Source organism: Panthera leo, chromosome C1 (genome assembly GCF_018350215.1).
Source record: "Panthera leo isolate Ple1 chromosome C1, P.leo_Ple1_pat1.1, whole genome shotgun sequence".
Classification (NCBI taxonomy): domain Eukaryota; kingdom Metazoa; phylum Chordata; class Mammalia; order Carnivora; family Felidae; genus Panthera; species Panthera leo.
The window spans coordinates 11,183,612-11,209,816 of record NC_056686.1 but is presented as its reverse complement, the minus strand read 5'-3'; the positions used below and the strand labels follow the sequence as shown (position 1 = coordinate 11,209,816).

At 45.3% G+C, this 26,205-nt stretch overlaps 1 protein-coding gene across 5 annotated transcripts in view; it reads right to left on the bottom strand.

The window, feature by feature from the left end:
* The window catches only part of DNAJC16 (DnaJ heat shock protein family (Hsp40) member C16), a 43,715-nt gene extending 18,786 nt beyond the window's left edge, over nucleotides 1-24,929 (bottom strand). For 3 of the 5 annotated variants that reach the window (XR_006205675.1, XR_006205676.1, XM_042949959.1), the window contains exons 1-8: nucleotides 24,799-24,929; nucleotides 24,395-24,489; nucleotides 22,363-22,547; nucleotides 18,136-18,202; nucleotides 16,101-16,437; nucleotides 5,808-5,992; nucleotides 3,650-3,754; nucleotides 2,714-2,872 (exon numbers count right to left, since the gene is read on the bottom strand). Coding sequence is in view for 3 of the 5 variants with exons in the window: in XM_042949959.1 (XP_042805893.1) it covers nucleotides 2,714-2,872; nucleotides 3,650-3,754; nucleotides 5,808-5,992; nucleotides 16,101-16,437; nucleotides 18,136-18,202; nucleotides 22,363-22,529 (1,020 nt within the window). In the remaining 2 variants the exon portion in view is untranslated. Of the gene's footprint in view, nucleotides 1-2,713; nucleotides 2,873-3,649; nucleotides 3,755-5,807; nucleotides 5,993-16,100; nucleotides 16,438-18,135; nucleotides 18,203-22,362; nucleotides 24,372-24,394; nucleotides 24,504-24,798 lie in introns of those variants that run through there. The other 2 variants (XM_042949961.1, XM_042949960.1) reach the window with 2 other exon arrangements.
* Between the last annotated feature and the right edge of the window lie 1,276 nt (nucleotides 24,930-26,205).

Here is a 26,205-nt window from a genome sequence, read left to right as displayed (position 1 = left end):
TAATTGGCTACATGGCTGTAGAGCAGTCCCTGTTTGGGATATACCAATAATTAGCCTACTGCTGCATATTTATATTTTCTCCCCAGTGAAAACTGTTACGAATGATACTCAACATCTCTGCATGTAAGTTTTGGCTGAATTCCTAGTCTCTGAGGAAAGATTCCTAACAGGTAATCTCACCTTCCCAAGGTCTTTACTCAAACATCATCTTTTTTTTTTTTTAAACTTTTTTTTTTATTATTTATTTATTTATTTTTTATTTAAAAAAAAAAAAATTTTTTTTTAACGTTTATTTATTTTTGAGACAGAGAGAGACAGAGCATGAACAGGGGAGGGTCAGAGAGAGAGAGGGAGACACAGAATCTGAAACAGGCTCCAGGCTCTGAGCTGTCAGCACAGAGCCCGACGCGGGGCTCGAACTCACAGACTGCGAGATCATGACCTGAGCCGAAGTCGGTCGCTTAACTGACTGAGCCACCCAGGCGCCCCTTTAAACTTTTTAAAAATGTTTATTTTTGAGACAGACAGAGAGACAGCTCAAGTAGGGGTGGGGCAGAGAGAGAGAGAGGGAGACACAGAATCCAAAGCTGGCTCCAGGCTCTGAGCTGTCAGCACAGAGCCCGACGCGGGGCTTGAACCCAGACTGTGAGATCATGAGCTGAGGTGAAGTCGGTTGCCTAAGTGACGGAGCCACCCAGGCACCGCAAGCATCATCTTAATGAGGCCCTTCTTGGCCACTCTGCCTTAAAAAAAAAATGTGCCCCTGCTCTGATATTCCACATTCCCCTTTCCTGCCGTTTTTCTCCTTAGCACTTCTCCCGTATGATATGCCACCATGGAGTACATTATGCCAATTGTCTGCTGTCCCCGCTAGAACACAGAACAGACCCTAGGACAGGGAATTCAGGGGATTTTGTCCAGGGCTCTGTCCCCAGCACACAGGGCAGGGTTTGGCCCATGCCGGGTACTCAGGGGTAGTCTTTTCCTGAATGAATCTAGACAATGTATATATTATCACCCAATTGCTTTTCTGAAAATTCTGAAGCTTCCTCCAGTGAGCAAAACAACAGAGTCCTGTTTCTCTATACCCTCAACACTACTGAGTATCTTTGCTTTGAAAATCTTTAACAATGTGATGCGAAAAGAATATGTTAAACTGTTTTTCTTGATTAGTGAGATTTAATTAAAAAGAACTTTTTTTAATGTTTATTTATTTTTGAGACAGAGAGAGACAGAGCGTGAATGGGGGAGGGTCAGAGAGAGAGAGAGACACGCACAGAATCTGAAGCAGACTACAGGCTCTGAGCGGTCAGCAGAGAGCCCGACGCGGGGCTCGAACCCACGGACCATGAGATCATGACCTGAGCCGAAGTTGGATGCTCAACCGACTGAGCCACCCAGGTGCCCCAGTGAGATTTAATTTTTAAAAGTGATTTCTTGGTCACTGGAATCTCTTCTCAGAATTTTGTTCATATTCTCAGCCTTCTTGGAAAGTTCTTGGAAAGTTTTACTAAAAATTGTTTTTATTGAGGTGAAATTCACATAAAATAAAATCAGCTATTTTTAAATGTACAATCCAGTGGCATTTCGTATATGCACAGTGTTGTGTCACAATCACCTCTCTCTAGTCCCACACATTTCCATCATCCCAAAAGAAAGCTCTGTACCCATTAAGGGGTCACTTTTGGGAAGTTCTGTGTTGATCTCTTTGACTAGAAGAAGCTCATGAAAAATTAAAGATCTGAATCTTTTTTAGATTGGTTGTAAATATTTCCCTCAGCTTATCGTTTAACTTAAAAATTATAAAGTATTTATGTGCAAATTTTAAACTTATAATCAAGTTAAGATTTTCCAGTAAGACTTTTAGCTCTTCTTTATCTTAAGATCAGATAAATATTCATGTATATGGTCTCCGAGTTACTTTAAGGTTTTTAAAAAAAAAAATTTTTTTTACGTTTATTTATTTTTGAGAGACAGAGACTGAGCACAAGGAGGGGAGGGGCAGAGAGGGAGGGAGACACAGAGTCCAAAGCAGGCTCCAGGCTCTGTGCTGACAGCTCAGAGCCTGACGCGGGACTTGAACTCACAAACCATGAGATCATGACCTGAGCCGAAGCTGGACACTCAACTGACTGAGCCACCCAGGCGCTCCAGTTTATGGTTTTTTAATTCCTTTTTATTATTGTTTTACATTTGACTTTTGAATCTATTTTTGTACCTTATTATAGAAGAACATTATTGATTTTCTGACAGGAGCACTTTAGAGGGAAAAGATGATTATTGGTTCTTATTTTATTTTTGTGGCAAAATACACATAATGTAAAAGTGACCATTTTAACCATTTCCAAGGGCATAATTCTGTGACATGAAGTATATTCACACTGCTGTGCAGCCATGTCCAGACTGTCCATCTGTAGAACCTTTTCACTTCCCAAACCAAAAGTGTACCCATTCAACACTAACCCCCTGTATCTTCCTCCCTGGGCCCCGGAGTTCCCATCATTCTAGTTCCTGCCGAAAGATTTTTTTTTTTTTTTTTGAGCAAGATAGTACCAAATCAGATGAAAACCAAACTCATTTTTAAATTTTGTGCCTCTGAAGGAAGAAATTCAAAACGAATTTCTCCTCCTCACTTGCCTTGTTCAATTTTGCTATTTACAAAGGTCAAGATAAAACATGAGGGCAATCTCACAACAGGATGACTCTCACGTACCTGGATAACATCTGCAGGCTTGTGGATGTGTTCTTTAAAGACCAAGATGGTGGGGGTGTAGACATTGACGTCGTATTGCCTTGTTATCTCTTCTGCCCCTCTCAAGCCGACGTGTACGTATCCAAATGACAAGTAATCCTTGTATGCAAAAGCGGTCAACTGTTAGGGTGCAATAGAGAGGAAGAAATTAAGTTGAGGGCACGGAACCACACACACCACGCGTGACTCGTTCATACCAGCGGCTGGCGAATGTTAGCTTGTATAGCCCCACTCAGGCTGCTAGACCCTGGTGCACTCAGAGGAATTCTATGGTGTTCCACGCACGCAAACTGTACCAACGAAGCCAAACGCAGGGATTTCTGTGTGTGTGTGTGTGTGTGTGTGTGTGTGTGTGTGTGTGTGTGTACAAAGAGAGGAAAATATTCATTTTACTGAGATCTGCACTGGGTCGGAGGTGTGGAGTGTTTGAGGCATTACCTCAACCCTGTACGATGGCAGTGACTGGGCCCAAGGTCAAGGGGGACACCCTCCTCTCGCATCTCAGGTCCCAGCGCTAGCCAGAGGTGTGCCGCAAGTGCAGGACCACAGGGTGTCACTCGGGGGGCGGGTCCGGGTCCAGACAGGCTTCAAGGGAATCACACAGTCACCCCGGGGGTCGGTTCTACAACCTGTCTAAGTTTCAATGTCTTGGTCTATAAAACACGGATGGTCTCTGTATCGCTGGGCTCTTCTGAGGACTAAATACTAGCACGTGTGGGGAAGGCACACTAGCGTAGTAAGGGCACCCACAGGTGCTCTGTGTATGGTGGTTAATGCCCATTTCTGGTCTTTATAAACGCTTCTTTTTGGATCAGCTCTTACTCGCGGGAAGGGCAAGCACATGGCAAGTTCACTGCGCCAACAGAAGAGCAAACGTTCCCCCGGCACGCAAAATACCTTGTACAGCAGTGGTACGACGGGCATTTGGTCAAACAGAAGGACGTGAGGTTTGTTGTCTTGCTGCCAGCCAGAGAGGAATCGGACATAATTTTTATTTGTAACCTTAAGTTGAAAAGAGGATGTCAGTTTCAGTATTTGGTTCTCAACAGCCGCATTGTAAGGCAGTCAGGAGATCGTTAAACAAAATCACGTATGTGTAAAAGATTGTTTTGTAAAAAATAAATGCAGACGATGAGTCTTTTGTCTTTCTTGGACTAAAATGCTTTAAAAGAACAGAGTTATTGATTTCGTGTTTTCAGGTGCCCCACTCTGACAGACTGAAATCGTATCTTTTCTGAAACAATTGCTGAGTACGTTACAAAAAAAAAAATTGAACTTTCGAATTTTAGACTGTGCTTCGTAATCTATTAACCTGTGGAAGATAATGCAATGATTGCTCCTTCAAAATGGCTTTTAAAAAAACAAGTGGGCCCACTCAGTCTATACGTTACACGATTTCATTCATTACCATCCGATTTGCTACTTTTGTGCTTCCCTCTTTATGCCTTAAATAATCCTACCGAGAGAAGAAGAAACATGAATAAATTAAAATTCTACCTAGAAACTTTTCATAGTTAAAAAAAGATTTATCTTTCCGTTCTGCTTCCAGAATGATCTATATTAAACCTCAATCTGGGCACTTCACTCTCTGCTCAGCCCTCTTCAATGGCTCCAGCCAAGGCCCAAGTTCCTCAAAGGGGTAGCCAGGCCCTCGGAAGCCCTCGAGATTCCTGTTAATGCCTCTCATCTGGTCCTCTCCTGCTCACTAGTGACTGCTTCATCCAGAGCAGGCTGTTGCCTGTCCCAGACCTCCTGGGGCCTGGAACTCATCCCCTACCACCTCTCCTCCTCCCTTGGCAAACTCTGGCCAGGAAGCCATTCCCAGCTCTCAAGCACAGGCTCTTAGCATATCAGACGGAAATAATCACCCACTAGACTGGGAGCTCCTTGAAAAGTACCCACTTACAGTGCTTGGCATAGAATAGGTATTTCATAAACGTTTGAGGACCCATTTGAACAACCTGTGATTGTTCAAAATTCTCTTTGACAATTTCCTTTCACACTAACTCCAATGAATATTTCTTCTGTGGATAACGATGCTGGCGGGGTAGTCTATGAATAGTGCATGTGGAAACAGGATGCAAATGTTGGTATGTTCACTCTCCCTGGTATATAGTTAAAGGACTGAATCACTTAAAGCAAACAAGAATCCTGTTCTTGGGGTGCCCGGGTGGCTCAGGCGGTTGAGCGTCCGACTTCAGCTCAGGTCATGATCTCACGGTTTGTGAGCTTGAGCCCTTCATCGGGCTCACTACTGTCAGCGCAGAGCCTGCTTTGAATCCTCTGTCCCCCTCTCTCACGGCCCCTCCCCTGCTCACTCTCTCTCTCTCTCTCAAAAATAAATAAAACATTAAAAAAATATATAAACTTAAAGCATTAATTAAAACAAAAAAATCCTGTTCTAGTTCCTTTGATCCCTAACCTCAGATACTGGGGGAAAGAATGCTTAAGTATAAAAAATCGTAAACTAGTATGAACTCTTTGTGCCTGGCTTTTTTAGCTCAACCCTTTGTTTGTGAAATTATTCATATTGTTGCATTACTCTAAGTTCTGAAAGTTCCAAAAATACTATTTGATTTTGTGGAATCTTGCGTATTCCATAGATGCGATTAAGTACGTAACCAAACGTAAGGTGCCTCCTTAGAGCAGTAGGCAGCACGTCAGTGTCATGTAACCAAATGTAATTCAATTTGAATACTTTCATAGACAAATACCTTCAAATTCACCAGTCAGAAAGAAATCCTTCATCCTACCTTGTGATCTGAGTTTTGCTCACAAAAAGAGAGCCCCTGTCGTTTTAGGCTCAGATCCCCACCTCTGTGTGTATGTGCACAGTGGTTACTAACAGGCAGGGATTTGTTCGGTTGTTCTACTTTGTTTCGATTTTCAGTCTCCTACTGACTTCATTGAAATGCTTTCGGGTGAATGATTAATTAATTAAGATATGTCTTGCCCTGTTCGAAAGGACACTCAGGCCTGAGAGGACTGCGGACAAGAGTTCAGGACAGCCAGGGGTCCCGGTACCTCGTAAATTTCTTCTCCGCGGGGTACTTACTTTCTCCACCAAGTTCCCTGGAAGAAGACTTTCTACAAACTGTCGTAGGTTCTCACGGACGACTGCATTATGGAAGAAGGAGATCTTCCCATTTATGATTCCCAGGATGGAGGGTGTGCTGTGTGCTCCCAGGTGATGGGCCAGGCGTCTCTCGTACCCAGCGTGGACCACGCCGATTCCTACACCTGGAAAGCAGGGAAGACTTGCATGAAGCCTTTTATACCCCCCCACCCGCGCTGTGGTGGATGAAGAAAGGCTGGTACTTTTCTGGTGCGCAATCGAAATCCATCCTGACCCAGCAGGGGACGATATCTTTCCCAATAGGTTGTCTATCAGTGTTTTCGTTGCTGACATTCTAAATCGGTTCAGTTTTTCTGCAGAATAATCTGGCAGTATTTAAGAGCGACAAGTCTTTCTTTTAGTCTGTTATTTCGAATTTTGGGAGTAGAACATGAGAAAATACTTGAGAAGAAAAGAAAGCCATCTGCTCCCCGTGTTCCTATGCACAAAGAAAAAAACCTGTGAACAATCCAGGGATTCAACAACTCGGTAATGGTTGGAAAAAATAATTACGATTTATCGATGGAAGTCACGGTCTTCTCGCTCTTGAGAGCAAATCTCCCTGTCCTATAAATTACTTTGTAGAGATATTAGGAAGTGCACATTCTCAAAAGGAAAAAGAAATTTAGGGAAAATCACTCAGAAGCCCAATCCCATTACCTACTGCTACTATTTTGGTATCTACCTGTGCCTTTTCTTCCCCAAACATCTATATATAAAATAAAATAGAAGCATCTGACACTCATTGCACTTAATAGTTGAATAATTTTCCTCGCTCCTCCATCAGCCGATCCATTTGGAGAGCTCTGCGAACACTGAGGTACGTGAAGTATTAATAGCCAGCAAAGACACGCGGCTTCTCTTGGATGCCCAACAGACTTCTCAAGCTTAACACTTCCCAAACCTACCTCCTGATCTCCTCCCCCAGGCCTGTCCCACGCAGGCCTCCCCTGGTCACGGACGGGCCCCTCCCTTCCTGTTACTTGGACGGAAGATGGGAGTCATTTTCCACCTCTTGCCTCTCACACCCCACGTCCAATCTGTCAGCAAGTCCTGTTGGTTTCGTTTTCAAAATATACCAGGGATCTGACTGTTTTTCTCCGTCTTCTTTAGGCTCTCCTCTCTGAGACATCAGCTCTCCTCCCCCGTGGCTGCAATACCCTCCTAATGGCCTTGTTTCTCCCGGTCTCCCTGTGGTCTACTCTCAACGTACTGGCCGGACCATCCCTTCGAACACACAAACATGGATCAGGGCACTCCTCTGCCCAAACCCTGCAAACACTTCCCGTTTCACTCAGAATAAAAGCCCGTCTTCACAAAGGCCGACAAGACCCTCTGTGATTCGGTCCCCGGTTCCCTTCTGCCTCCTTCCCCTCCTCCCGCCCTCACTCACCTTTGCTCCAGCGCCCGGCATCCTTCTCTTCCTTAAACACACGGGCATGTTCCTGCCTTAGGGCCTTGGCACTGGCTCTCCCTTCTGCCTGGAGCGTGTACCTCCCTGACCTCTGTGCAGCCGACTCCTTCGCCAGCTGCAGGCCCTTCTCAACGAGGCCCACTTGGCTACCATGTTTGAGACAATACTCCCCGCTCTCGGGATCCCCCTCAACCTGCTCACTTGCCCTTTTCCCGTAGCACTTCCCACCTTCCGACGTATCACACACTTTCCTTTCTCTGTCGATTGTTTGTTGTACGTCTGCCCCTGCTAGGATGTAAGGCGGGGATCTTGGTTCGGTCACTGGTGCATCCAAGCAGCAGACCAGAGCATGGGACACAGCAGGAGCTCACTGGAACCGGGACATCAATCTTTTCGGTTTTATTTTTGTTTTTTAAATTAAAAAAAAATAAAAAAAAATTTAACGTATACTTAGAGAGCGAGCGCACGCGCGCACGTGTGCAAGAGGGGGAGGGACAGAGAGAGAGACACAGAATCCAAAGCAGGTTTCAGGCTCCCAGCTGTCAGCACAGAGCTTGACGCAGGGCTCGAGCTCATGAACTGTGAGAGCATGACCTGAGCCGAAGTTGGACGCTCAACTGACTGAGCCACCCAGGCACCCCTAAGTTTTTAAGATTTTTAAGTAGGTTCCATGTCCAATGTGGAGCCCGATGTGGGGCTTGAACTCCGGACACTTCGATTAAGACCTGAGCTGAGATCAAGAGTCGGATGCTTAACAAACTGAGCCACCAAGGCGCCCCCATTAATCTATTTGAATACTGAAACTGCTTTTGGCTTTCACTATTACCAGAGTATTCTGATGGGCATCCTTGTACGTCTTTGTGTACATATCTTTGTGCACTTGTGTGATTTCCTAGTTAAATTCCAAAAACGGAATTACTAGGTGAACGGCAGGGCTCACAAGCTTCACACATTACAACTGCTGAGCAGACTGAACAAGTCTATTTGCAGGCGACCTGACGGTGACCCTTGGAGTATCTCAAGGGCAGGAAAGGAGGAACCTTAAACATCACATAGGCCCCCCCTCATTTCACAGACAAAGTGAGCTTCAGAGAGATTACGTGATCCAGGCTGGCAGAGCTGGTAACACTGTAGAGCGAGAATCCAAGCTGGATGGTCTAGAGCCAAGTCTAGAACATTGCACCGCACTACAGGCATTACAAATACTGATGGAACAATGTCAGTAAGTAGAAGTGCATATAAGATTCTGTGAGAAGAACAAGAATATAGCAGGCACATACACTGAGAGCTTTGCTTTTCTGTGAAGTCAGGAAGAGACATCACCGAGGGAGGTCGAGCGGCCACACGGCAAAGGCCCAGGGGCGGAATGACCACGTCCTGAACCCTTTCTAAGTTAGGCAGCGTGGCGAAAGCTTTATAGACATTTTCACCTTTCATACAAATATCCTGAGTGGTCAGTGTAGTTGTCTTCAGGATGAGGACCGCAGTGCCCGGAGAGGCTGAGGACAACGGGCCTGGCATTACAGTTAGCGTGCAGTGGAACCAGGACTTGAACCCAGGCCTGGCTGCCGCCTGGCTTGGAAGAACGACCTCTTCTATCCTAGGTTCCAAATACCGGAGGCATCAATTTCTTAGAGTCGGGCTCACCCTAAACCATCTCCTATAGACCAGATGCCAATTTATTATACAATCCCAGGCGGTACGCTCAGGTAACTGCGCCATTCCGGGTGTCCCCTGCAGGGTTTCGGGACACCCGGGGACCAGAATCAGTAATCAGAAAGGTGGCTGGTGGGCCTGGAGTCAGGATGAGGGATGCAGGCAGCCCTGGGGGGGCAAAGGGAAACCGGAAAGATCTTCAGAGCTTGCTGTTCCCTCTAGTCTTGCCCCAGGTATCCCTGAAGCTCGCGGTCACACCCCTTGTGCGTTGCCTCCTCAGCAAGGCGTGTCCTGTCTGGCCAGCTTCAGCCTGTCACCTCGCCCTGGCCTTCTCTAGTACCTGCCCTGCTCACCACGCCGTTGCCCTTTGATGGACTCGGTTTCATTTAGTTGTGTGCAGTCACTAGAACACAGCTCTACGAGTACAGGGACTTTTGTTTATTTGGTTTTACTGCTGCCTCCAGTTCCTGGCACTTACTAGGTACTCGATTTTTATTGTTTAAAAAATGCTTTTATTTATTTTCGAGAGAGAGAAAGAGACAGCGTGCCATCAGGGGAGGGGCAGAGAGAGGGGGAGACACAGCATCCGAAGCGGGCTCCAGGCTCTGAGCTGTCAGCACAGAGCCTGTCGCGGGGCTCGAACTCACGAGCCGTGAGATCGTGACCTGAGCTGAAGTCGGACGCTCAACCGACTGAGCCACCCAGGCGCCCCAGTAGGTACTCGATTTTTAAAACAGAAACCAGTGAATTCAAAATCAGTCAGATCCAGATTTAAGGCCAGCTCTGCTCCCCATGAGCTGTGTAACTTGAGGCAAGTCATTTAACCCCTCTGCCCCGGTTTCCTCATTTGTAAACTGGAGGGAAGTTGTTCGGTCAGGACTAAATGACACAACAAAAAATGACCTAATCCAGAGCCTTGAACACAGTGGGCCCCTAATTAATTACAACTGCTTTTATGAAGTATTATTCCATCCCGACCATGGTGAAGCCCAAGACCGTCTCTGTGTGGTGCCTCGAGGAGAAGGTCTCCTCCTGCAGAGTGCGATAAACGCGTCAACCCTTGCTCTTCGTGCCCTCCTTCCCCCACCTTTCCTGCACTCCCATCAGTACAGCTTTTTTCCCAGTTAAAATAGAACACAAGTGATTAGGTTTCATTTCTTTTACTTAAATTACCATTGAGTCTTTACATAATAAGTGTTTCGGGGGCCCCTGGGTGGCCTGTTTGGTTAAGCATCTGCCTCTTGGTTTCGGCTCAGGTCATGGTCTCACGGTTTATGAGATCGAGGCCTGGGTGGGCTGGGCTCTGTGCTGACAGGGCAGAGCCTGCGTGGGATTCTCTCTCTGACCCTTCCCGGCTCATGCTCTCTCTTTCTCTCTCTCTCTCCCCTTCAAATTAAATAAACATTAAAAAAAATACAAGTGTTTCCAGAGTTATAAAGGCTATTTCCTTGGATTGTTTCTACAAAGGACCTCAATTCTTACCATAATAATCCCATTTCTAAATTCTGGAGGTATTTTACTTCTCTCCTATAGATTAACTAGCATAAGGACTAGAAAAGAATAAAGACTGATAAATATTTTGTGTTTCAATTCATGGTATTTTTCCTCCTGAGAAGATACTGAATAAGAATTCAGATCTAGGGCGCCTGGGTGGCTCAGTCGGTTGGGTGTCTGACTTCGGCTCAGGTCATGATCTCACGGTTTGTGAATTCGAGCCCCGCATCGGGGTCTGTGCTGACAGCTCGGAGCCTGGAGCCCGCTTCGGATTCTGTGTCTCCCTCTCTCTCTGCTCCTCCCCTGCTCATGCTCTGTCTCTCTCTCGCTTCGGATTCTGTGTCTCCCTCTCTCTCTGCCCCTCCCCTGCTCATGCTCTGTCTCTCTCTCTCTTTCAATAATGAATAAATGCAAAAAAAAAAAAAAATTAAAAAAAAAAAAAAAAAAGAATTCAGATCTCACCCCCCACCTCCCCCCCAAGCTGGGAAGGAAGAGTAAGAAAAGCTGGCAGGGCTGTGATCTCGCGGAGACTCAGGCTGGGAAATGACCAAAGAACTGGTGGCGACTTAGGGTCTGAGTCACAGTGAACAACACGGTCGCCATGGTCGCCTCTGCTTTTGGATGTTCTACCCTTCAAAGTTCAGGGTCCATAAAGCAAGCTCAGCTAGGCCAACAGCAAGTAAGAGTAACCACGTTTTCTCATCTTGATTCAGCATAGCCTGGCGAGATGACAGACGGATATGCCCGAAATCCAAACAAACATGAGTAGCGAACATTAGAAGAAAGGCAAAGCAGATGTGACCTCTTTCAGAAACATTATTTGATTTTGATATGCATTGATGTTTCTGGCTAGTTTGCAGACCTTGGGTAATCAAAAACACTGACATTTTCTTCCCTCTCTGGGGTTGTAAGAAGTCTTCTTTGTGCGCTAAACGTGTCTGTGCCACACGTGTTTCGAGGTGCCACTTGTGCCTTTCATCGTATGATCCCGGACACGTAGTTTGCATCTTTTAGGGGACTTCTTTCTCTTTCTCCTCTGCAGCACACACACATTCACTTTTACTTCGAGTTTTGCATACGTCTTCAGGAACCGTACAGAACCAGCTGCAGGAACAGGCCACCGCAATTCCGACTGAACACAAACCCATCAATAAAATAACTGCTAAGATGCAAACAATGTGAAATGGAACAAAATCGAGGGCCTGCAGCTAAAGCAGATTTTTAAAAGCCAGTATTTAGATAGATCCTTTTTCTAGACGGCGTGAAACTGCTACACCCTTAGCAACTCCTTAAAAGAGAGGAATCGTTCGTTCGTTCATTTATTCCTTCTTTGAACCTGAGAAGTCACGGGAAAGAATTTCTGCACGACGGTTCCAATCGGGTCGCCCTAAAATGGTATTTGATTTCAAGACCCTCAACCTCCCTGGCGCTCTGGTAGCTCTGTCTGTGCCTCCCCGGGGGGCACTCAGTGCGCCGTGACAATTCACGTGTGTCTCCCATTTGGGTGTTGCGGGTGCAAAGGCCACGTCTGACGTGTTTCTGAAGCTGTGCAGCACGGCAGGTAAAAGTGGCCCCTGGAGTTGAGCTCCCGGGTCCATGTCCCCGCACTGCCACTTGTAGATAGTGTCATCTCGATCAGTTCCTTAGCCTTCCTGGGCTTCAGTGCCCTCATCTGGAAAATGGGGCTAATAATAGTCTCTCCCTCAACGGAGTTGCTCTGGGGATAACGATAATCCATACAAAGCACCTGGCATAGTGGACAACAATTAAAAGGCTCAGGAAAAGCTATTATATTCGTGTCTAACATAGTACTTGGCTCATCAAGAAGAAAGTCTGAAATGAGAACGAGAATCCCTTCTCTCCTCGGCTTACTCCTGCAGTGCTGTATTATTCCGCACTTGCGAATGTAATTCTGTACTTGCAAATGTCAAGTGTGAATTCTCAGGGTACATATTTTCTCTTCAACTAAACAGTGAGCTCCCTAAGGGCAGGGGTAGTGCTGACTGCTTCTGGTCCTCCCCCTTGGCGCGGCTGTCCACGAATGCCGGCTGCTTTTGCACACTAGTTGCTGTCGCACTGCGTGACCAGAGCCTCCACCTGAAGGGCCGCAGCATTTCTCCCCGGGGGCAGGTTCACACGTGGCCAGTCGGACCTTTTACGTTATTCTGACATAAGGTCCCAGCTTCCCCAGACCACTCAGCTGATCTCCCTGTGGACTCAGAATAGAAAATTTTTGGCATTGTCCTGTCTTAGAGGGTAGTGCTGCCTCACCCGGCCAGGGAAATGGCCATAGATCTCATGGTTGTGCCCAACTCACCCAGCTGTAACCCAGTGGGGCCTGTTGGGAATCTGCGACTAATGCGAACGTTCCAAAGGGGAAAAACGGTTTACAAACCAAACTCATCTAACACATTAGGCCAAACCTGTCTTCCAGGGAACTTGGGGGGTGCAGCGGGGCAATGGACTGAGCCCTCAGTAAATGTGACTTCTACGGATCTAAATTCTGCTTCTTCCATTCCTGTCGCTTGAGTCCTGACTTACTACGATTATACAGCACGGCAACCTAAAAGAATGGCAAGATCTTCGATCACTACGGATTTAAGGACATTAGAAGACAGGACAGCACGGGGCGCAGTGCAAGGATCACAGGGCCAGCCTACCTGGGTTCAAACCCCAGCTTTGCCAAACACCAACTGTGAGACCCTGACAAGGTACCAAAACTGAGCTAAGTGTCTGAAAAATGATGAATGACAGCAGCACCGGCTTCAAACGGCTGCCGTTTAATACGAGTTGATTTTTACAATTGTGTTTGGCATACGGTAAATTATCAATAAACGGAAGCTAATATTGTAATTTTCACGTCATCACGCACAGTATGTCCAGACGGTAGCTACTATTTAGAACGACTCAAATCCAGCTCTTCCCTGCCCATCCAGTAGCTCAAGTCAATGCAGAGTCAACTGTGACCCTCTCTCTCCTTTTTTTCCTCACTCCTCACATTCAGGTGGGTCTCCAGGAGCCAGGTCCCTCCAGACTTCCATGATCCTACCTCTCAAAACACCTTACACTTGTCCAGCTCTCTCTGTTCCCACTGTCCTAGTCTGGGCCAGTGGTTGCTGTCACGCTGGGGCCGGTGACCTCTCCCAGCTTCTCTTCTTACTTTCTTCAGTCTGTCCTTCACGCGGCTCTAACAGTTTTCCAAAGCGTAGATCGGATTAAAGCATAGCTCTATGTGACAGCTTTCCTTGGCTTTATTACATACTGTAAGATAAAGTCCACTTTTCCTTCTTCTTCTTCTTCTTTTTTTTTTTAAAGTAGGCTCCACACCCAGCCTTAAGCCCAACACAGGGCGTGAACTCACAACTCTGAGATCGAGAGTTGGACGCTTAACCGACTGAGCCACCCAGGCGCCCCGAAAGTCCCCTTTTGGAGCCTGGACTTTAAGGCTCCTTACTACCTCGTCCCAGCATACTCTTCCTCCTTCCTCCCCTCGTCTACACCCGACTCACACCTTGCGACTGGCTCTTCTGTGGACTCTCTTTGTTTCTCTGCCTGTAATGTTATTCTTTGGTTTCCTGCCCATCCAACTTCTAATTACCTTTCAAGACTTAAGCTAAACGTAAGTCAAAAGTCGGTGCCTGGGAGTCAGTGAGTTGAAGAAAGTAGGCTAATATAGCTGAGAATGATTTTTAAAAATGTATAAAATAGGTGCCTTGAATTTTTTTTTCTTTGGTAAGCCAGAAAACCTAGTTGACTCATTTTTATGACTCATTTTATGTTTGTGTTTGATCCATGTCAGGCACTTAGTGTAATTTTTTTTTTCATTTAATCTTCTTAATGACCCTATTGGTTTGACATTATCACATCCACTTAGGAGATGAAGAAACCTGGGTTAGGGAATTTGTCCAAGGGCAGCAAGACAGTAAATGACAGAGCTGAGATCTGAACACCGGTCTGACTCCAAAGCCCAGGGCTGCAGCACAGGTCACCAAACACTGTGCTTCGCGACCTCACGTTGTGTGTATTTGCCTGACATGTTTAAAATGTAATGTTGGCCCTGATCTGACTTCGGTGTAGACGCATTACCACCCTGACTTATGCAGTGCCTTATGTTCTGCTAGTGGGTCTGAATGCCAACTCCTGGTGAAATAGCTTTCAGTATACCAAGTGGGGTGGCATGAAACGCAATTACGCTTTTTTGACGAGGAAGCTGTTCAGTCCAGGGGCTTCCAGCTGAGGTCAGCCTCTCGTTCATTCATTATGCACCACGAGCAAGCACCTACTGACTTCCCACCACACGTATGACACTGTGTTAAACTTATTTCCTTGTCTTTCTCCAAGAGCTTCTTTATTCAATCTCAGGAAAGCCGTCTGGGAAATCTGAGTGCTTCCGAACCACAGGCTGATAATTTCTGCTTTAGAATAAGTGAACTGATGGCTTTCAGTGGCACTTTCTCTCCAGAGAAATCAGGCCCTATGTTTGAGTTGGGCCTTTTTTACTCAAGAATAGGTCTGCTAATGCCTAGGAAACACAACATACACACGCAATTCAATAATTCCAACTGTTAAAAGTTATTAAAATAAATATCCTGTCTGGATGGTTGACATTTTCCTGGCATTAAGTGGTAACTATGAACACAGGAAAGGCTCATCGGTGATCGAGAGTGGTCACCCGTAACCGTTAGTGTTACGGAGTGAACTGTGTCCCCTACCAGAATCCATATGTTGGAGTCCTAACCCCCAGTACTTTAGTACGTGACTGCGTTTAGACAGAAACTTCATGGAAGTAATCACGTTAAAACTAGGTCATTAAAGTGGGCCCTAATCCAGTTTCATTGGTGTCCTTATAAGAAGAGATTAGGACATGAAAGGGAGAGAGAGAGACACCAGAAACGTGCACATACAGAGGCAAGACCACGTGAATGTGCGTGGAGAGGGCGGCCGTGTGCAAGCCAAGGAGAGAGGTCTCAGAAAAAAACCAAACCTGCCCACACCTTGACAATGGACTTCTAACCTTGAGGACTGTAAGAAAATAAATTTCCGTTGTTTCTGTGGTATTCTGTTAAGGCGGCTCTAGTAAACTAAATCAAAGAACGAACTCACAGGGGCGCCTGGGTGGCTCAGTCTGTTAAGCGTCTGACTTCAGCACAGGTCATGATCTCACAGCCTGTGGGTTCGAACCCCGCATCGGCCTCTGTGCTGACAGCTCAGAGCCTGGAACCTGCTTCGGATTCTGTGTCTCCCCCTCTCTGCCCCTCCCTGCTCACACTCTGTCTCTCCCTCTCTCAAAAAATAAATAAACATTAAAAAAAAAAAAAAAAAAAAAAGAACGAAATCACACACAGTGTGAAGAATAACCTGCAAATCCCACCGGCATCTAAATTGATGCTTTAGGGCTGCTTTGTCCAACTGATAGTTTTTAAGCTTCTCCTATATATTAGGCCCCCAGCTAGATGTTAGGAGACTATGGATAAGGCTTCAAATTAGTAATGGAAAACGCAAGTGGCTGATACATTCCCCTGCTCTGAAAACATGTCCTTGGAAGACACCAGTCACCATGAACTTGTGAGAGAAATCTCAGCTTCATTTCCCCGGTAGCCTATATAATTCAAGATATGAAGGTCCCCTTCTCCCATACAAACACCTTCCAGCAAATAAAATTATCTTACCCAGTCCTTCCAGTTCTTGAACCACTTCTTTCCAAACGGGCTCAATGTGGATGCAGCTGAAGCACCAATCTGAGGTGATCTTAATGAGGTAGGGTTTCTTGAAGCTATCTGGAACCACTTCGTTCACGTAATGTGAAAAGTGCAATAAATACTTTTCATCAATGGAGTCCCGCCGCTCCGAATTAAAAGGGAAGTGAAAAAAAGACTCATCAAAGTAAAAATTCTCATGGAAATGGCGGAAGCGATACTCTCGTTGCTGCTGCTTCTGGTAGCCCTGGTTCTCTCCGGCATCTCCGTAGTGATCGTAATTCGATCTCTTTTCTTCGTTGGAAAGGATCTGTGAGGAGAGGAAAAAAACAAAAAATAAGACATTTAAGAAGTGGGGAAAGTTTCACCCAGAGGATTTTCCTGTGAGCGGCATGGAAGACACAGGAAGAAAATGAATGTAGAGCCATGACATGGTTAGATATTCTCAACGTAATCTGCAACATACCAGGAGACTCTTCTTCCTTTCTTTCTTTCTTTTCTTTCTTTCTTTCTTTCTTTCTTTCTTTCCCAATTTTTCTAAGATATTATTTTATTTTATATGTTATTTATTTATTTATTTACTTATTTATTACATGAAATTTATTGTCAAACTGGTTTGCATACAACACCCAGTGCTCATCCCAACAGGTGCCCTCCTCCATGCCCACCACCCCCCCTCCCCTCCTCCCATTCCCCATCAACTCTGTTTATTCTGTTTTTAAGAGTCTCTTATGGTTTGACTCTCTCCCTCCCTAACTTTTTTTTTCCCCTTCCCCTCCCCCATGGACTTCTGTTAAGTTTCTCAGGATCCACCTAAGAGTGAAAACATATGGTCTCTGTCTTTCTCTGTAGGACTTATTTCACTTAGCGTAACACTGTCCAGTTCCAGCCACATTGCTACAAAAGGCCAGATTTCATTCTTTCTCATTGCCAAGTAGTATTCCATTGTGTATACAAACCACAATTTCTTTATCCATTCGTCAGTTGATGGTCATTTAGGCTCTTTCCATAATTTGGCTATTGTTGAAAGTGCTGCTATAAATATTGGGGTACAAGTGCCCCTATGCATCAGCACTCCTGTATCCCTTGGGTAAATTCCTAGCAGTGCTATTGCTGGGTCATAGGGGAGATCTACAGGAGACCCTACTTTCAACAGAAACATTAAATATGTCAAGACTAAAATACTTCGGTCATTTAGATACTTATGTTCGTCCTGCCTTCAGAGATTTGGGGTTATCACAGTACTCAATACATCAGTAAAGCAAATAAAACGTAACACACTGTTGATCACCAGGGCTGGATGACAAGAAAATTGACTAGGTTATGCCACTTAAGTTGGAATAACTCAAAGCAAGATATGAAAAGCTGCGAACACCAAAAAGCAGCCACAGGGTTGAGCTCAGTGTCCCGGACGTTAGCTGACTTTGTTTTACTTAATTCTGAAGTCTAAAATTCAAGAGGCTGTTTGCGGATGATGTGCCATTCTATGAGCCAAGCACTGTCTCTTGAAGAGCATTACCCTACAGAAACCATAAAGCCATGGACTTATCTTTAAGGCACATTCAAGAACAAGTTACTTAAGTGGACATGTTGGAAAATTGTTGAAAAAAGTCTGTTTAAATGCATTTGTAACCTTGTGTCACTTTAATAAATTGGGAAGTCAATCTTTCTTTAACAGAAGTTCTAGTATGTGTGCTGTCAAAGTGACCATGTGATAGAAGTTTCTACAAAGGAAAGAGAGACCTACAGTTAGGAATTCTGAGAACTCTACAATTCCAATTAAAGCCTTTAAAATAAGCCAGTTTTGTTTATTTTTTTTTAAGAGCTGAAGTATTCAGGCACCAATTTCAACATATTGGATGTAACTAAATAAGTTTTCTCTACCATCATCTAGAAACCGGGTCAAGGGCATTGGGACTGTGCCCCTTCTGAGAGGTCTTTACAAAACTGGTCGCCTAAAGCAGATTTTATAAGAGCTAATGGACGCGTCACAAGTTTGACAGGATACCTCATAAGCCTTGCTAATTTGGATGAACTTGTCTTCCGCTCCTGGATCTTTGTTTTTGTCAGGATGCCTGAAAACACAAATGGGCAGGCAGTGAGAACGCATTTAATGTTTTACACACAGTCAGTTAACATCTTGTACACACGGTTCACTACCTCAGATGGAAGGCCATTTTGTTAGGACGGTTTCTTAAAAATTCACAGGAGAGGCAATCACTTGCTTCGCATGACCGTAATAATTAAGTGAAACTTTGAAACAGGCAGTTTCTACCAAAAGCACTCCAGTGGGGCACATTTTCACAACACCGGGGAGCACTAGAACATTCCAGTGAGGAGAGGTGGGCTATGCACATGCCTTTACGTTGTTCCTAATACTGCTGAGCTGGGAGCTGGCTCCAGGCTAAGGTCACTGAGGCCTCAGAACCGACTTCCCTTCCCAAGATGGCGGCAATTCATCCCCATGTTAGAATGTCATCGAGGAAGGTGTTTCTTCGGACAACTCAGGAGGATATAGGAAATAGCTTCTAGGACACACTGTGAATTTGTTTCGTAACAACCATATTCCAAGTGGCATTTTGCTGCTGACGTTTAAGAGAGAACATTTTAGTTTCGTTATTGCTCTGCTTGTTCCTTTTTGCCTAAGATGGCCTTTCACCCGTAAACGGATCATGGTTTCAAGGCCCCATGTTTAAGGGGTGAGAAAAATCTACAGTTTATGCAAAGTGATTTAAACTAATATTAGAACCAATATTTGCTATTACACACAGCTTGCAGTTAACTGTATCCATTTGTGGTCATTCAGTTTTCCACAATTTGCCTGTGTTCATGCCAATTTCAGCTTTGGGGATTTAAAGTCCTGGCAAGTAGGGGCTGGGTTTTACTTCCTTAGAGCTCCCTAAGTCCTAAGTCAGTGTTTGCTACCAACTGATTTTTCAATGTTCTCTTTATTAAGAGGCCCTATTACACAGCGTATTCTTTATATAATCACTTCTGCTAACTTCCAGGAAGTTTCCTCTAGCAAAGGTTCAGGAAAGACAAGCATTCCTTCTTCTGGAAGCAAACGACTACTAAAAACGGCACCACGTACACTGGAATAAAGAAATTTTATAACTTGGTCAACTTATTCTGGCCGGGATATGTTCGAATGAATTATACCACATATTCTGATCTCTCTAAAAATAAACTGCAAATGGCTGTCCATTAAATTTAGACATTATTCCTTGCTTTACTATTTAATTCTTGGTGTGAATATCAGTGGCAAAAGAAAATCTCAGCTGGGTTATAACGAAAATAGTATGACTTAAAGAAACAAGATGGTGGTTCCAAAACGTGCTTCTGGATGACCAAAAAAAACCCCAAAAAACAAAAAACCCCCCAAAACCAAAAACCCCCCCAGTGTTTCAAATATTCAAACTTAGGCTAAAGGCTGAAAAGATAAAATAAAGCAATCACACAAATGAAGATTTAACGTCCAGAACTCGGTAGGGGGGTGTTGAAGGACAGGAAGGGGCTTTTGAGGAGACTGAGCCAAGGCGAGGGCTGTGAGGGCAGCTGGGCCAAAACCACAGATCCTGACGAAGACAAAAGCAAGGCCCGAGAACAGGGAGGAAGCCACAAGACAGTTCCAGGTCATGAGAACTATCTTCCTAACTGAGGGGTGCTGCCACGAGGTTGCAAACATTCAGAAAAGGATAAATCCAGCTCTAGGAAAGCACTGCCCAATACTATTTTCAGTGTATAGGAAACATTTCACCCACTGCAGTATGATACTCGTCCTTTAAATCTGGAAGTGAAGAAAAATACTGCACTTGCTCTCTACTGGCTGTGGAGCCACCTCTAAGGAAATAAAAATGAAGGGAGAAAAAGTAATAGAGAGAAGTGTTAGGCAAATCGTTTTACTGTTCCAGTGACCGACCTTGCTATATCTGTTTGCTTAGGATCAAATTTTACGATGCCTTTTTCTTGGGGTGGGGTTGTTTACATCGCCCATGAAGATGATAAAAGAAAAGTGCGTACGTTAAAACCTAATTATTAGGAGAGAAACACAGTTTTCCTGAGAGACACAGTAACTTTAAATGGTTTCACCAAGGAAGGGGGAAAGCTCTTGAGAAGCTGAAGAGACATTATTTAGTAGTAAAACCTAGTAGAGGAAACCTGCAAGTCCAGGTCAAGCACTAACCACTCCCCCCTGCTGCTGCTCTGAAAAGTCAAACTGGGAAGCACTGTCCTTTTCAGCGTGTATGAAGCCATCGTGAAATGAAACAAGCGATTTCAGTGATAAAACCCTGCCGGAGCCAAAACGGCAAAAAGTGACAGCACGGTGAGCACGCAAAGGTGCAGTAAAATTTTAGACTTTCACTGGATGATATTCTATATATTTTTACGGTGATGAATTACTCCTAGAGAGAGTCTAATTAAGGAAGAGGAGCATATGACTCATTTAATTAATATCATAACACCCTTTTCAGCTCTGGAAGACAGAAACGTCAAAGCTGTCCATTTTAACAAATCCCACATACTCAAGCGATCATTTCTGCTTTTAAAATGCGGCCGAAGGCCATACTCTGTCCAAAAGAATGTTGCTACTTCATGGATTTACTGCAGACGTACATATTTTGCTTTAAATATAAAGAGGCAAGAGTTTGAAATGATGTGGAAGGCAACTTTGCTGTAAAGAGAGTCCCTGGAAAGAGGCCACACATAATTAGATTGTGTTTTCAGTACCTAATTCTGGATTCCCTGTGATAGGAGTTTGGTTTAAAATATGAATTCAAAACGTCATATTGGAAACTATCTTTTACCTTGACCGCAACCAGCTTAACACGGAGATCTTTCGCTGAAGAATAACAGTGTCAGGCAGAGTCATGCACGGCCTGCAATGTCATCTGCATGTGGCAGCTTTGCTCCTGCAGAACTTCCGGCCCCGCCCCCCCCCCCCCCCAGCCTAACCCACTCATTCTTACTTCTGCTCACGTGGGCAAGCGATTACAAAGTAAAAAAAGCAATGAACTATCTATTGGCACAGAAGGTCAAGCTACGGAGCCCAGGGGCAATAAAGACTTAATAACAGTGAGCCCAGATTTCCCCACAGGGAAAAGGGGGACAGCAATATCCTCCCTCATAGGGTAATTAGCAGGTTTATATAAGATAAAAAGCATAGAACCCGGAGCCTAGCATGCAGTAGGTTAGTTGGAGCCTCGTAAGAGCCTAGCATGTACAATCTTGATTCCCATTTCCCAAACGGTCTTTTATTATTTACGACTGGCTCTGCCAGCTTCTAGTCACCTGTGCCCTTCCTGTCCTTTCCCTCCTGCTGCGCCCCTCCAGCTACATAATCCAAATACTTCTACTTCTTTGGCATGTCCAAAGTCTTGGTGGAAAAAACTGATGATGCCTGTCTGTAAGTTTTAAATTTATCGCTGTTCTGCTAATTCACAAACACTGGTATACTCTTTAGCATATAGAAAACCTACCTACGTAGAATTATGACTTTTCTACAATTTTTTTTTTTAACGTTTATTCATTTTTTTGAGAGACAGAGAGTGAGTGGGGGAGGGGCAGAGAGAGAGAGGGAGACACAGAATCCGAAGGAGGCTCCAGGCTCTGAGCTGTCAGCACAGAGCCCGACGCGGGGCTCGAACCCACGGACCGTGAGATCATGACCTGAGCCGAAGTCGGACGCTTAACCCACTGAGCCACTCAGGCGCCCCGAATTATGACTTTTCTGTAGAGTAATTCTTAACAGCAATGTACTCGGTTCCTGAATATTCTTATAAAATTGAGAGCAAAAAAGCTCTTACTCTAAATTTTCTTGAAAGCTTAAAATTAATAATGTAGAAAATAGGATTGGAGAGTCTTCCCTTTAGCATAAAGGGTTACTTTACGAATAACATCATGGGGTGGTTAGCTTATTCATTGCTGATGACATATATACTTTAAAACTAAAGCTCCCTCCTACTTTAACATTAAATATGCTGGCAGTATCTAGGGTAATTCTTCAGGCCAAAAGCATTCACAGCAATACAGGCTTTGGATCTCATCACTAAAAAAAATTAAAAAAAAATTATAGAATAACATGAACATTAGTTCTCCCAAATGAAATATTTTAGACAGATATAGATTTACTGAACATAGACACAGAGACAAATAAAAGCTAACCATAATTTAGGCTGCATTCCCCTACTGCAACTGCTTAGCTTATATTAAACTGCTATTTCTTTGTTTCACCTACCATTCCCGGGCGAGCTTCTTATAAGCCTTTTTAATATCAGCCTGACTGGCTGTTCGGCTGACCCCTAGGACTCTGTATGGGTCAAAATCCAACGCAGACAGAATTTGCAGGACCAGAACCAGAACTATCAAGAACTGCCAGGAAATGCTCAATTTTTTCACTTCCATTTCTCTTCCTTTCCAGAGCTGAAATGATTGAAGAGGCAATAAGTTTCAGCGGTAGAAACCTGGACAGTCTCGCTTTTGAGGCAAAGGGCTAAGATAGACAGATGAAAAACAAAACAAACAAAAGCTGTTTGGCAGGAAAGATGTCAAGCTGTTTGACCATGTCTTTTGAAATCGACAATCTTACTACTGTTTTTGAGTATCGCAAATAAGAACTATTCTAGGTGAAAAGGTGAGCGGTAAGACTTAACAGCAACTTGCCAGAATCCTTGGATTAGGTTGGCTCTAGAAATGACTGAAAAATCAATGAGATGGAGAAATAAAAGCAAACGTGGGAAAACATTCATAGGAAAATCAAGGCAACTACATCTCAAATACACTAGTTCACTTATGCTGCCAATAATACTTTAAATTTAAAAATACGTGGCTTCAGAATACTTCACTGAGTACATGCTAAATAAATTCAAGAGATCAGAAGAATTACCAAGTGCGAAACTGTGAAATGACATAGTTGTGACATTCTTGGGGTTAAATAAGTACCAACAGGGAAGTGAGATACTCTAAAAAAATTAAAAACTTGTTATGACGTTGTGTACCCCAATTCTAGTCTTTATCACCACACCCAGTGAAGCAAGCAAACAGAGAGGATGCTCTTTAATTTAACCCTCAGCAATATGTTATTATAAATGGAGACCTAAGAGGAGAAAAACCGGTGAGAAAAAAATTTAGTTTTCCACGTGAAGGGAGATTAATGGCAAAGCCTGTAGACCAGGCATCTTCAAATGTTAAAGATCCATATCTGGTCAGGGTGGTCACTGAACTCACTGTGGGCTGGGAAATCATCCTGGTTGGTTAATGAACGAGGTAGTGCTGTATTGCACGGACATTTATGGTCAAGAATTACGAGCTCTGTGATATCATACAGTGAGTTTTCACGGGTCATATTTATCCTGACTTTACATGAATTACTAACATTTTAAGGTTCAAGTGTCTAAGGTGACACCTTACTGAAGGTGGGCAAATCTCTAACAGTGGTGGATTTGGACAAGTGGAAGTCTAAACACTGACTGGGAGTGATCACAGAATTGACTGACACGATGGCCAATTTTTAGGACTGCATGCATGCTGAACCAAATCCGCGAACACATTCATTTCTTCCTTGTGGAGTCAACCTATAACCTATAAAACATGTACAGAGCGCTAAAACTCGGGAAGAGGAGCTAGCTACTGGTTAGGCACACAAGCTCCGGAAACAGACTCAAATCGGGATCCGTCTCTACCACTTCATGACCTTGGGCAAGTTACTGAAACTTGCTAAGCCTCAGTGCCATTCATAAATGGAGGGTGAATAATACCACCTTGAAAAGATCAGCAAGGGAGTTAAACGTATGTAAAGATTTACTGAACACCGGGTCGACAGTCAGAAAGGGGTACTTATTTTTTTCTACCACGCAGGGCAATCGCTGCCTTATTCCACCGTGTCAGTCGCCTCCAGTGAGGGGCCCAAGAGGCGGGGGAGGGGGCTGTTAAGTTCTTTGGCTGACAGTCTCGAGCTCGACTGTGCCGGCGTCGGGGCAGGAAATCACCTGCCCAACAGGTAGGCTACCGCCCGCGGGCAGTATCCCCCAGACCGGGCAGCGGCTCCAGGAGGCACGCTCCAGGTCTGAGCTCCCGCCGGAGGTCGCAACCCTCCAGGAGACGACCGCCTCCCCCGCCGCCCACCGAGAGTCCTGGGCCCGGCCCTGTCGGCTCCCGGTTTCCCCCGGGCCCTGGGGAACCGGGAACGAGGAGGAACTGACGGGAAATCCCCGAGCCTGCCCGGCCCCGCCGCGTCCGCGGCTCCGCGCGTCACGCCGGGAAGGAGTTACCGGGAAAGGGCACCGGCCCAACCGGCTGCAGCGTCCGTGCTCCAGTCAGTCCGCCGGGCCAGGAGCCTCCCGTCCGCACCAGCGCTCGCCGGGACCTGGGGAGGGGAGAGGGGCGGGGACAAGTGGAGGGGGTCACGTGACACTTAAAGGCTCGGCGCCCGGAAGTCACGGACTGAACGGGTCGAGGGCTTCTACTTTGCGAATCTGTTTTGACCCTTGCTACCCGCCGTCTGCGCGTGGACCTGGCGCGGTTGCCATAGGAACGCGGCCCGCTCTCTGGCTGGATCCAAAGGGACGATCGTGACCAAAGAGGACAAAACGTGCCTCCTAGCGAGGCGAAGTCGCGATGCATGATGGGATGCCCCCAAGACCTCCCCGATCCAGGGAGGTGTTTCAACACTTACCGGGAGATGGCCCTCGTCTGGCAACAGTTGCTAGGGTGGGGAAGCAATCGCTGGTCCCTGTTCTCTTTCACCCTATTCATAGAATCCTAGAACGTCAGAGTTGGAAGGGACCTTAGGGACCCTTTCTAGTCCAACTCCTCCATAAACTGATGGGGAGACTGAGGCCCAGAGAGGGGCAGGGACTTGCCCAAGGCCTAGAATCCAGGACCCCTAAACTTATTTACCAAGGCGAGATCTGCCATAGAATGTGCCAGGGACTGCCCTCGGCTCGGGGAAACGGATGTGTGTGTGGTGGGGAGGGAGGGGGAGACACAGATGAATGAGGTAAACTTTCATTGAGCCAATGAGATACGTATCCTTGGGGATATAAAGAAAGAGGTTTCTTATCCCCCCACCGCCCTGTTTTTTATTGAATTTTCTTTTCATTTATCATTGACACACTGTATCTTTTCTTTCTTTATATTTTTCATCGTCTGTCTCCTCCCACTGGAATGTAAGCTTCTAAGGGCAAGGCTTTCTGATTTGTTCAACTGTATATTCTCGATGCCTGTGTAGACCTCAGCGCAGGCAGGATCTCAATAAATATTTGTGGACTGAGTGAATAAATGGGGCTGAGGTTTTGATGCTCAGGAGAATGGATTCTAAGGTAGACTTGAGTCAGGTTCAGCTTTAAATCTTGAACGGCCTTGTGCCACTTGCTACTCTGTGACCTTGAACAGACACCACTTCCTCCAGCTCCAGCGTCCCCCATCTGTAAAATGGGGAAAAGAATGGTTTTTGGTATTCCTTTGATAGGACTGTAGTCAAGGATAAGTGAGATAACACAATGTAAAGTGACTAGCACAATGGCTGGGACTTAGCAAATGTTCAGCAAACAGGAGCAATTATTTCTGAAAGGTGGAAGTGAGCTGTACAAACTGGGAGTTCAGAAGAGTAGATTTCTGCCTTCTTTTTTTTTTTTTTTTTTTCTTTGTGGGAGGTGCTAGGGTGGGAAGGAAGGAAGAAGGGGATTCAAGGCCGTGTAATGTGGGCTTGGTTGGATGAGACAGGCGAGTTTGGAACAGTAAACGACGAGATCTGGGCACCGGGCGGGGGCAGGAGAATTATGGTTTTATTACTGGCGGGAAGGGGGCTAGAGGACACTGAGGCAGGGAGGGGGTTGAATGGGGCTGGACAGACCATCGCCCCAGGCACGGGTGTCCCTCTTGCCAGCAGTATAACCCCCTCCGAGCTTTTTTTTTTTTTTTTAAGTTTAGATTTATTTATTTATTTATTTGAGAGAGAGAGAGAGAGAGAGAGAGAGAGAGAGAAAGCGAGCAGCTAGTGGGGTAGGGGCAGAGAGAGGGAGACAGGGTCGCACGCAGGCTCTGCGCTGACAGCAGAGAGCCCCATGCGGGGCTCCAACCG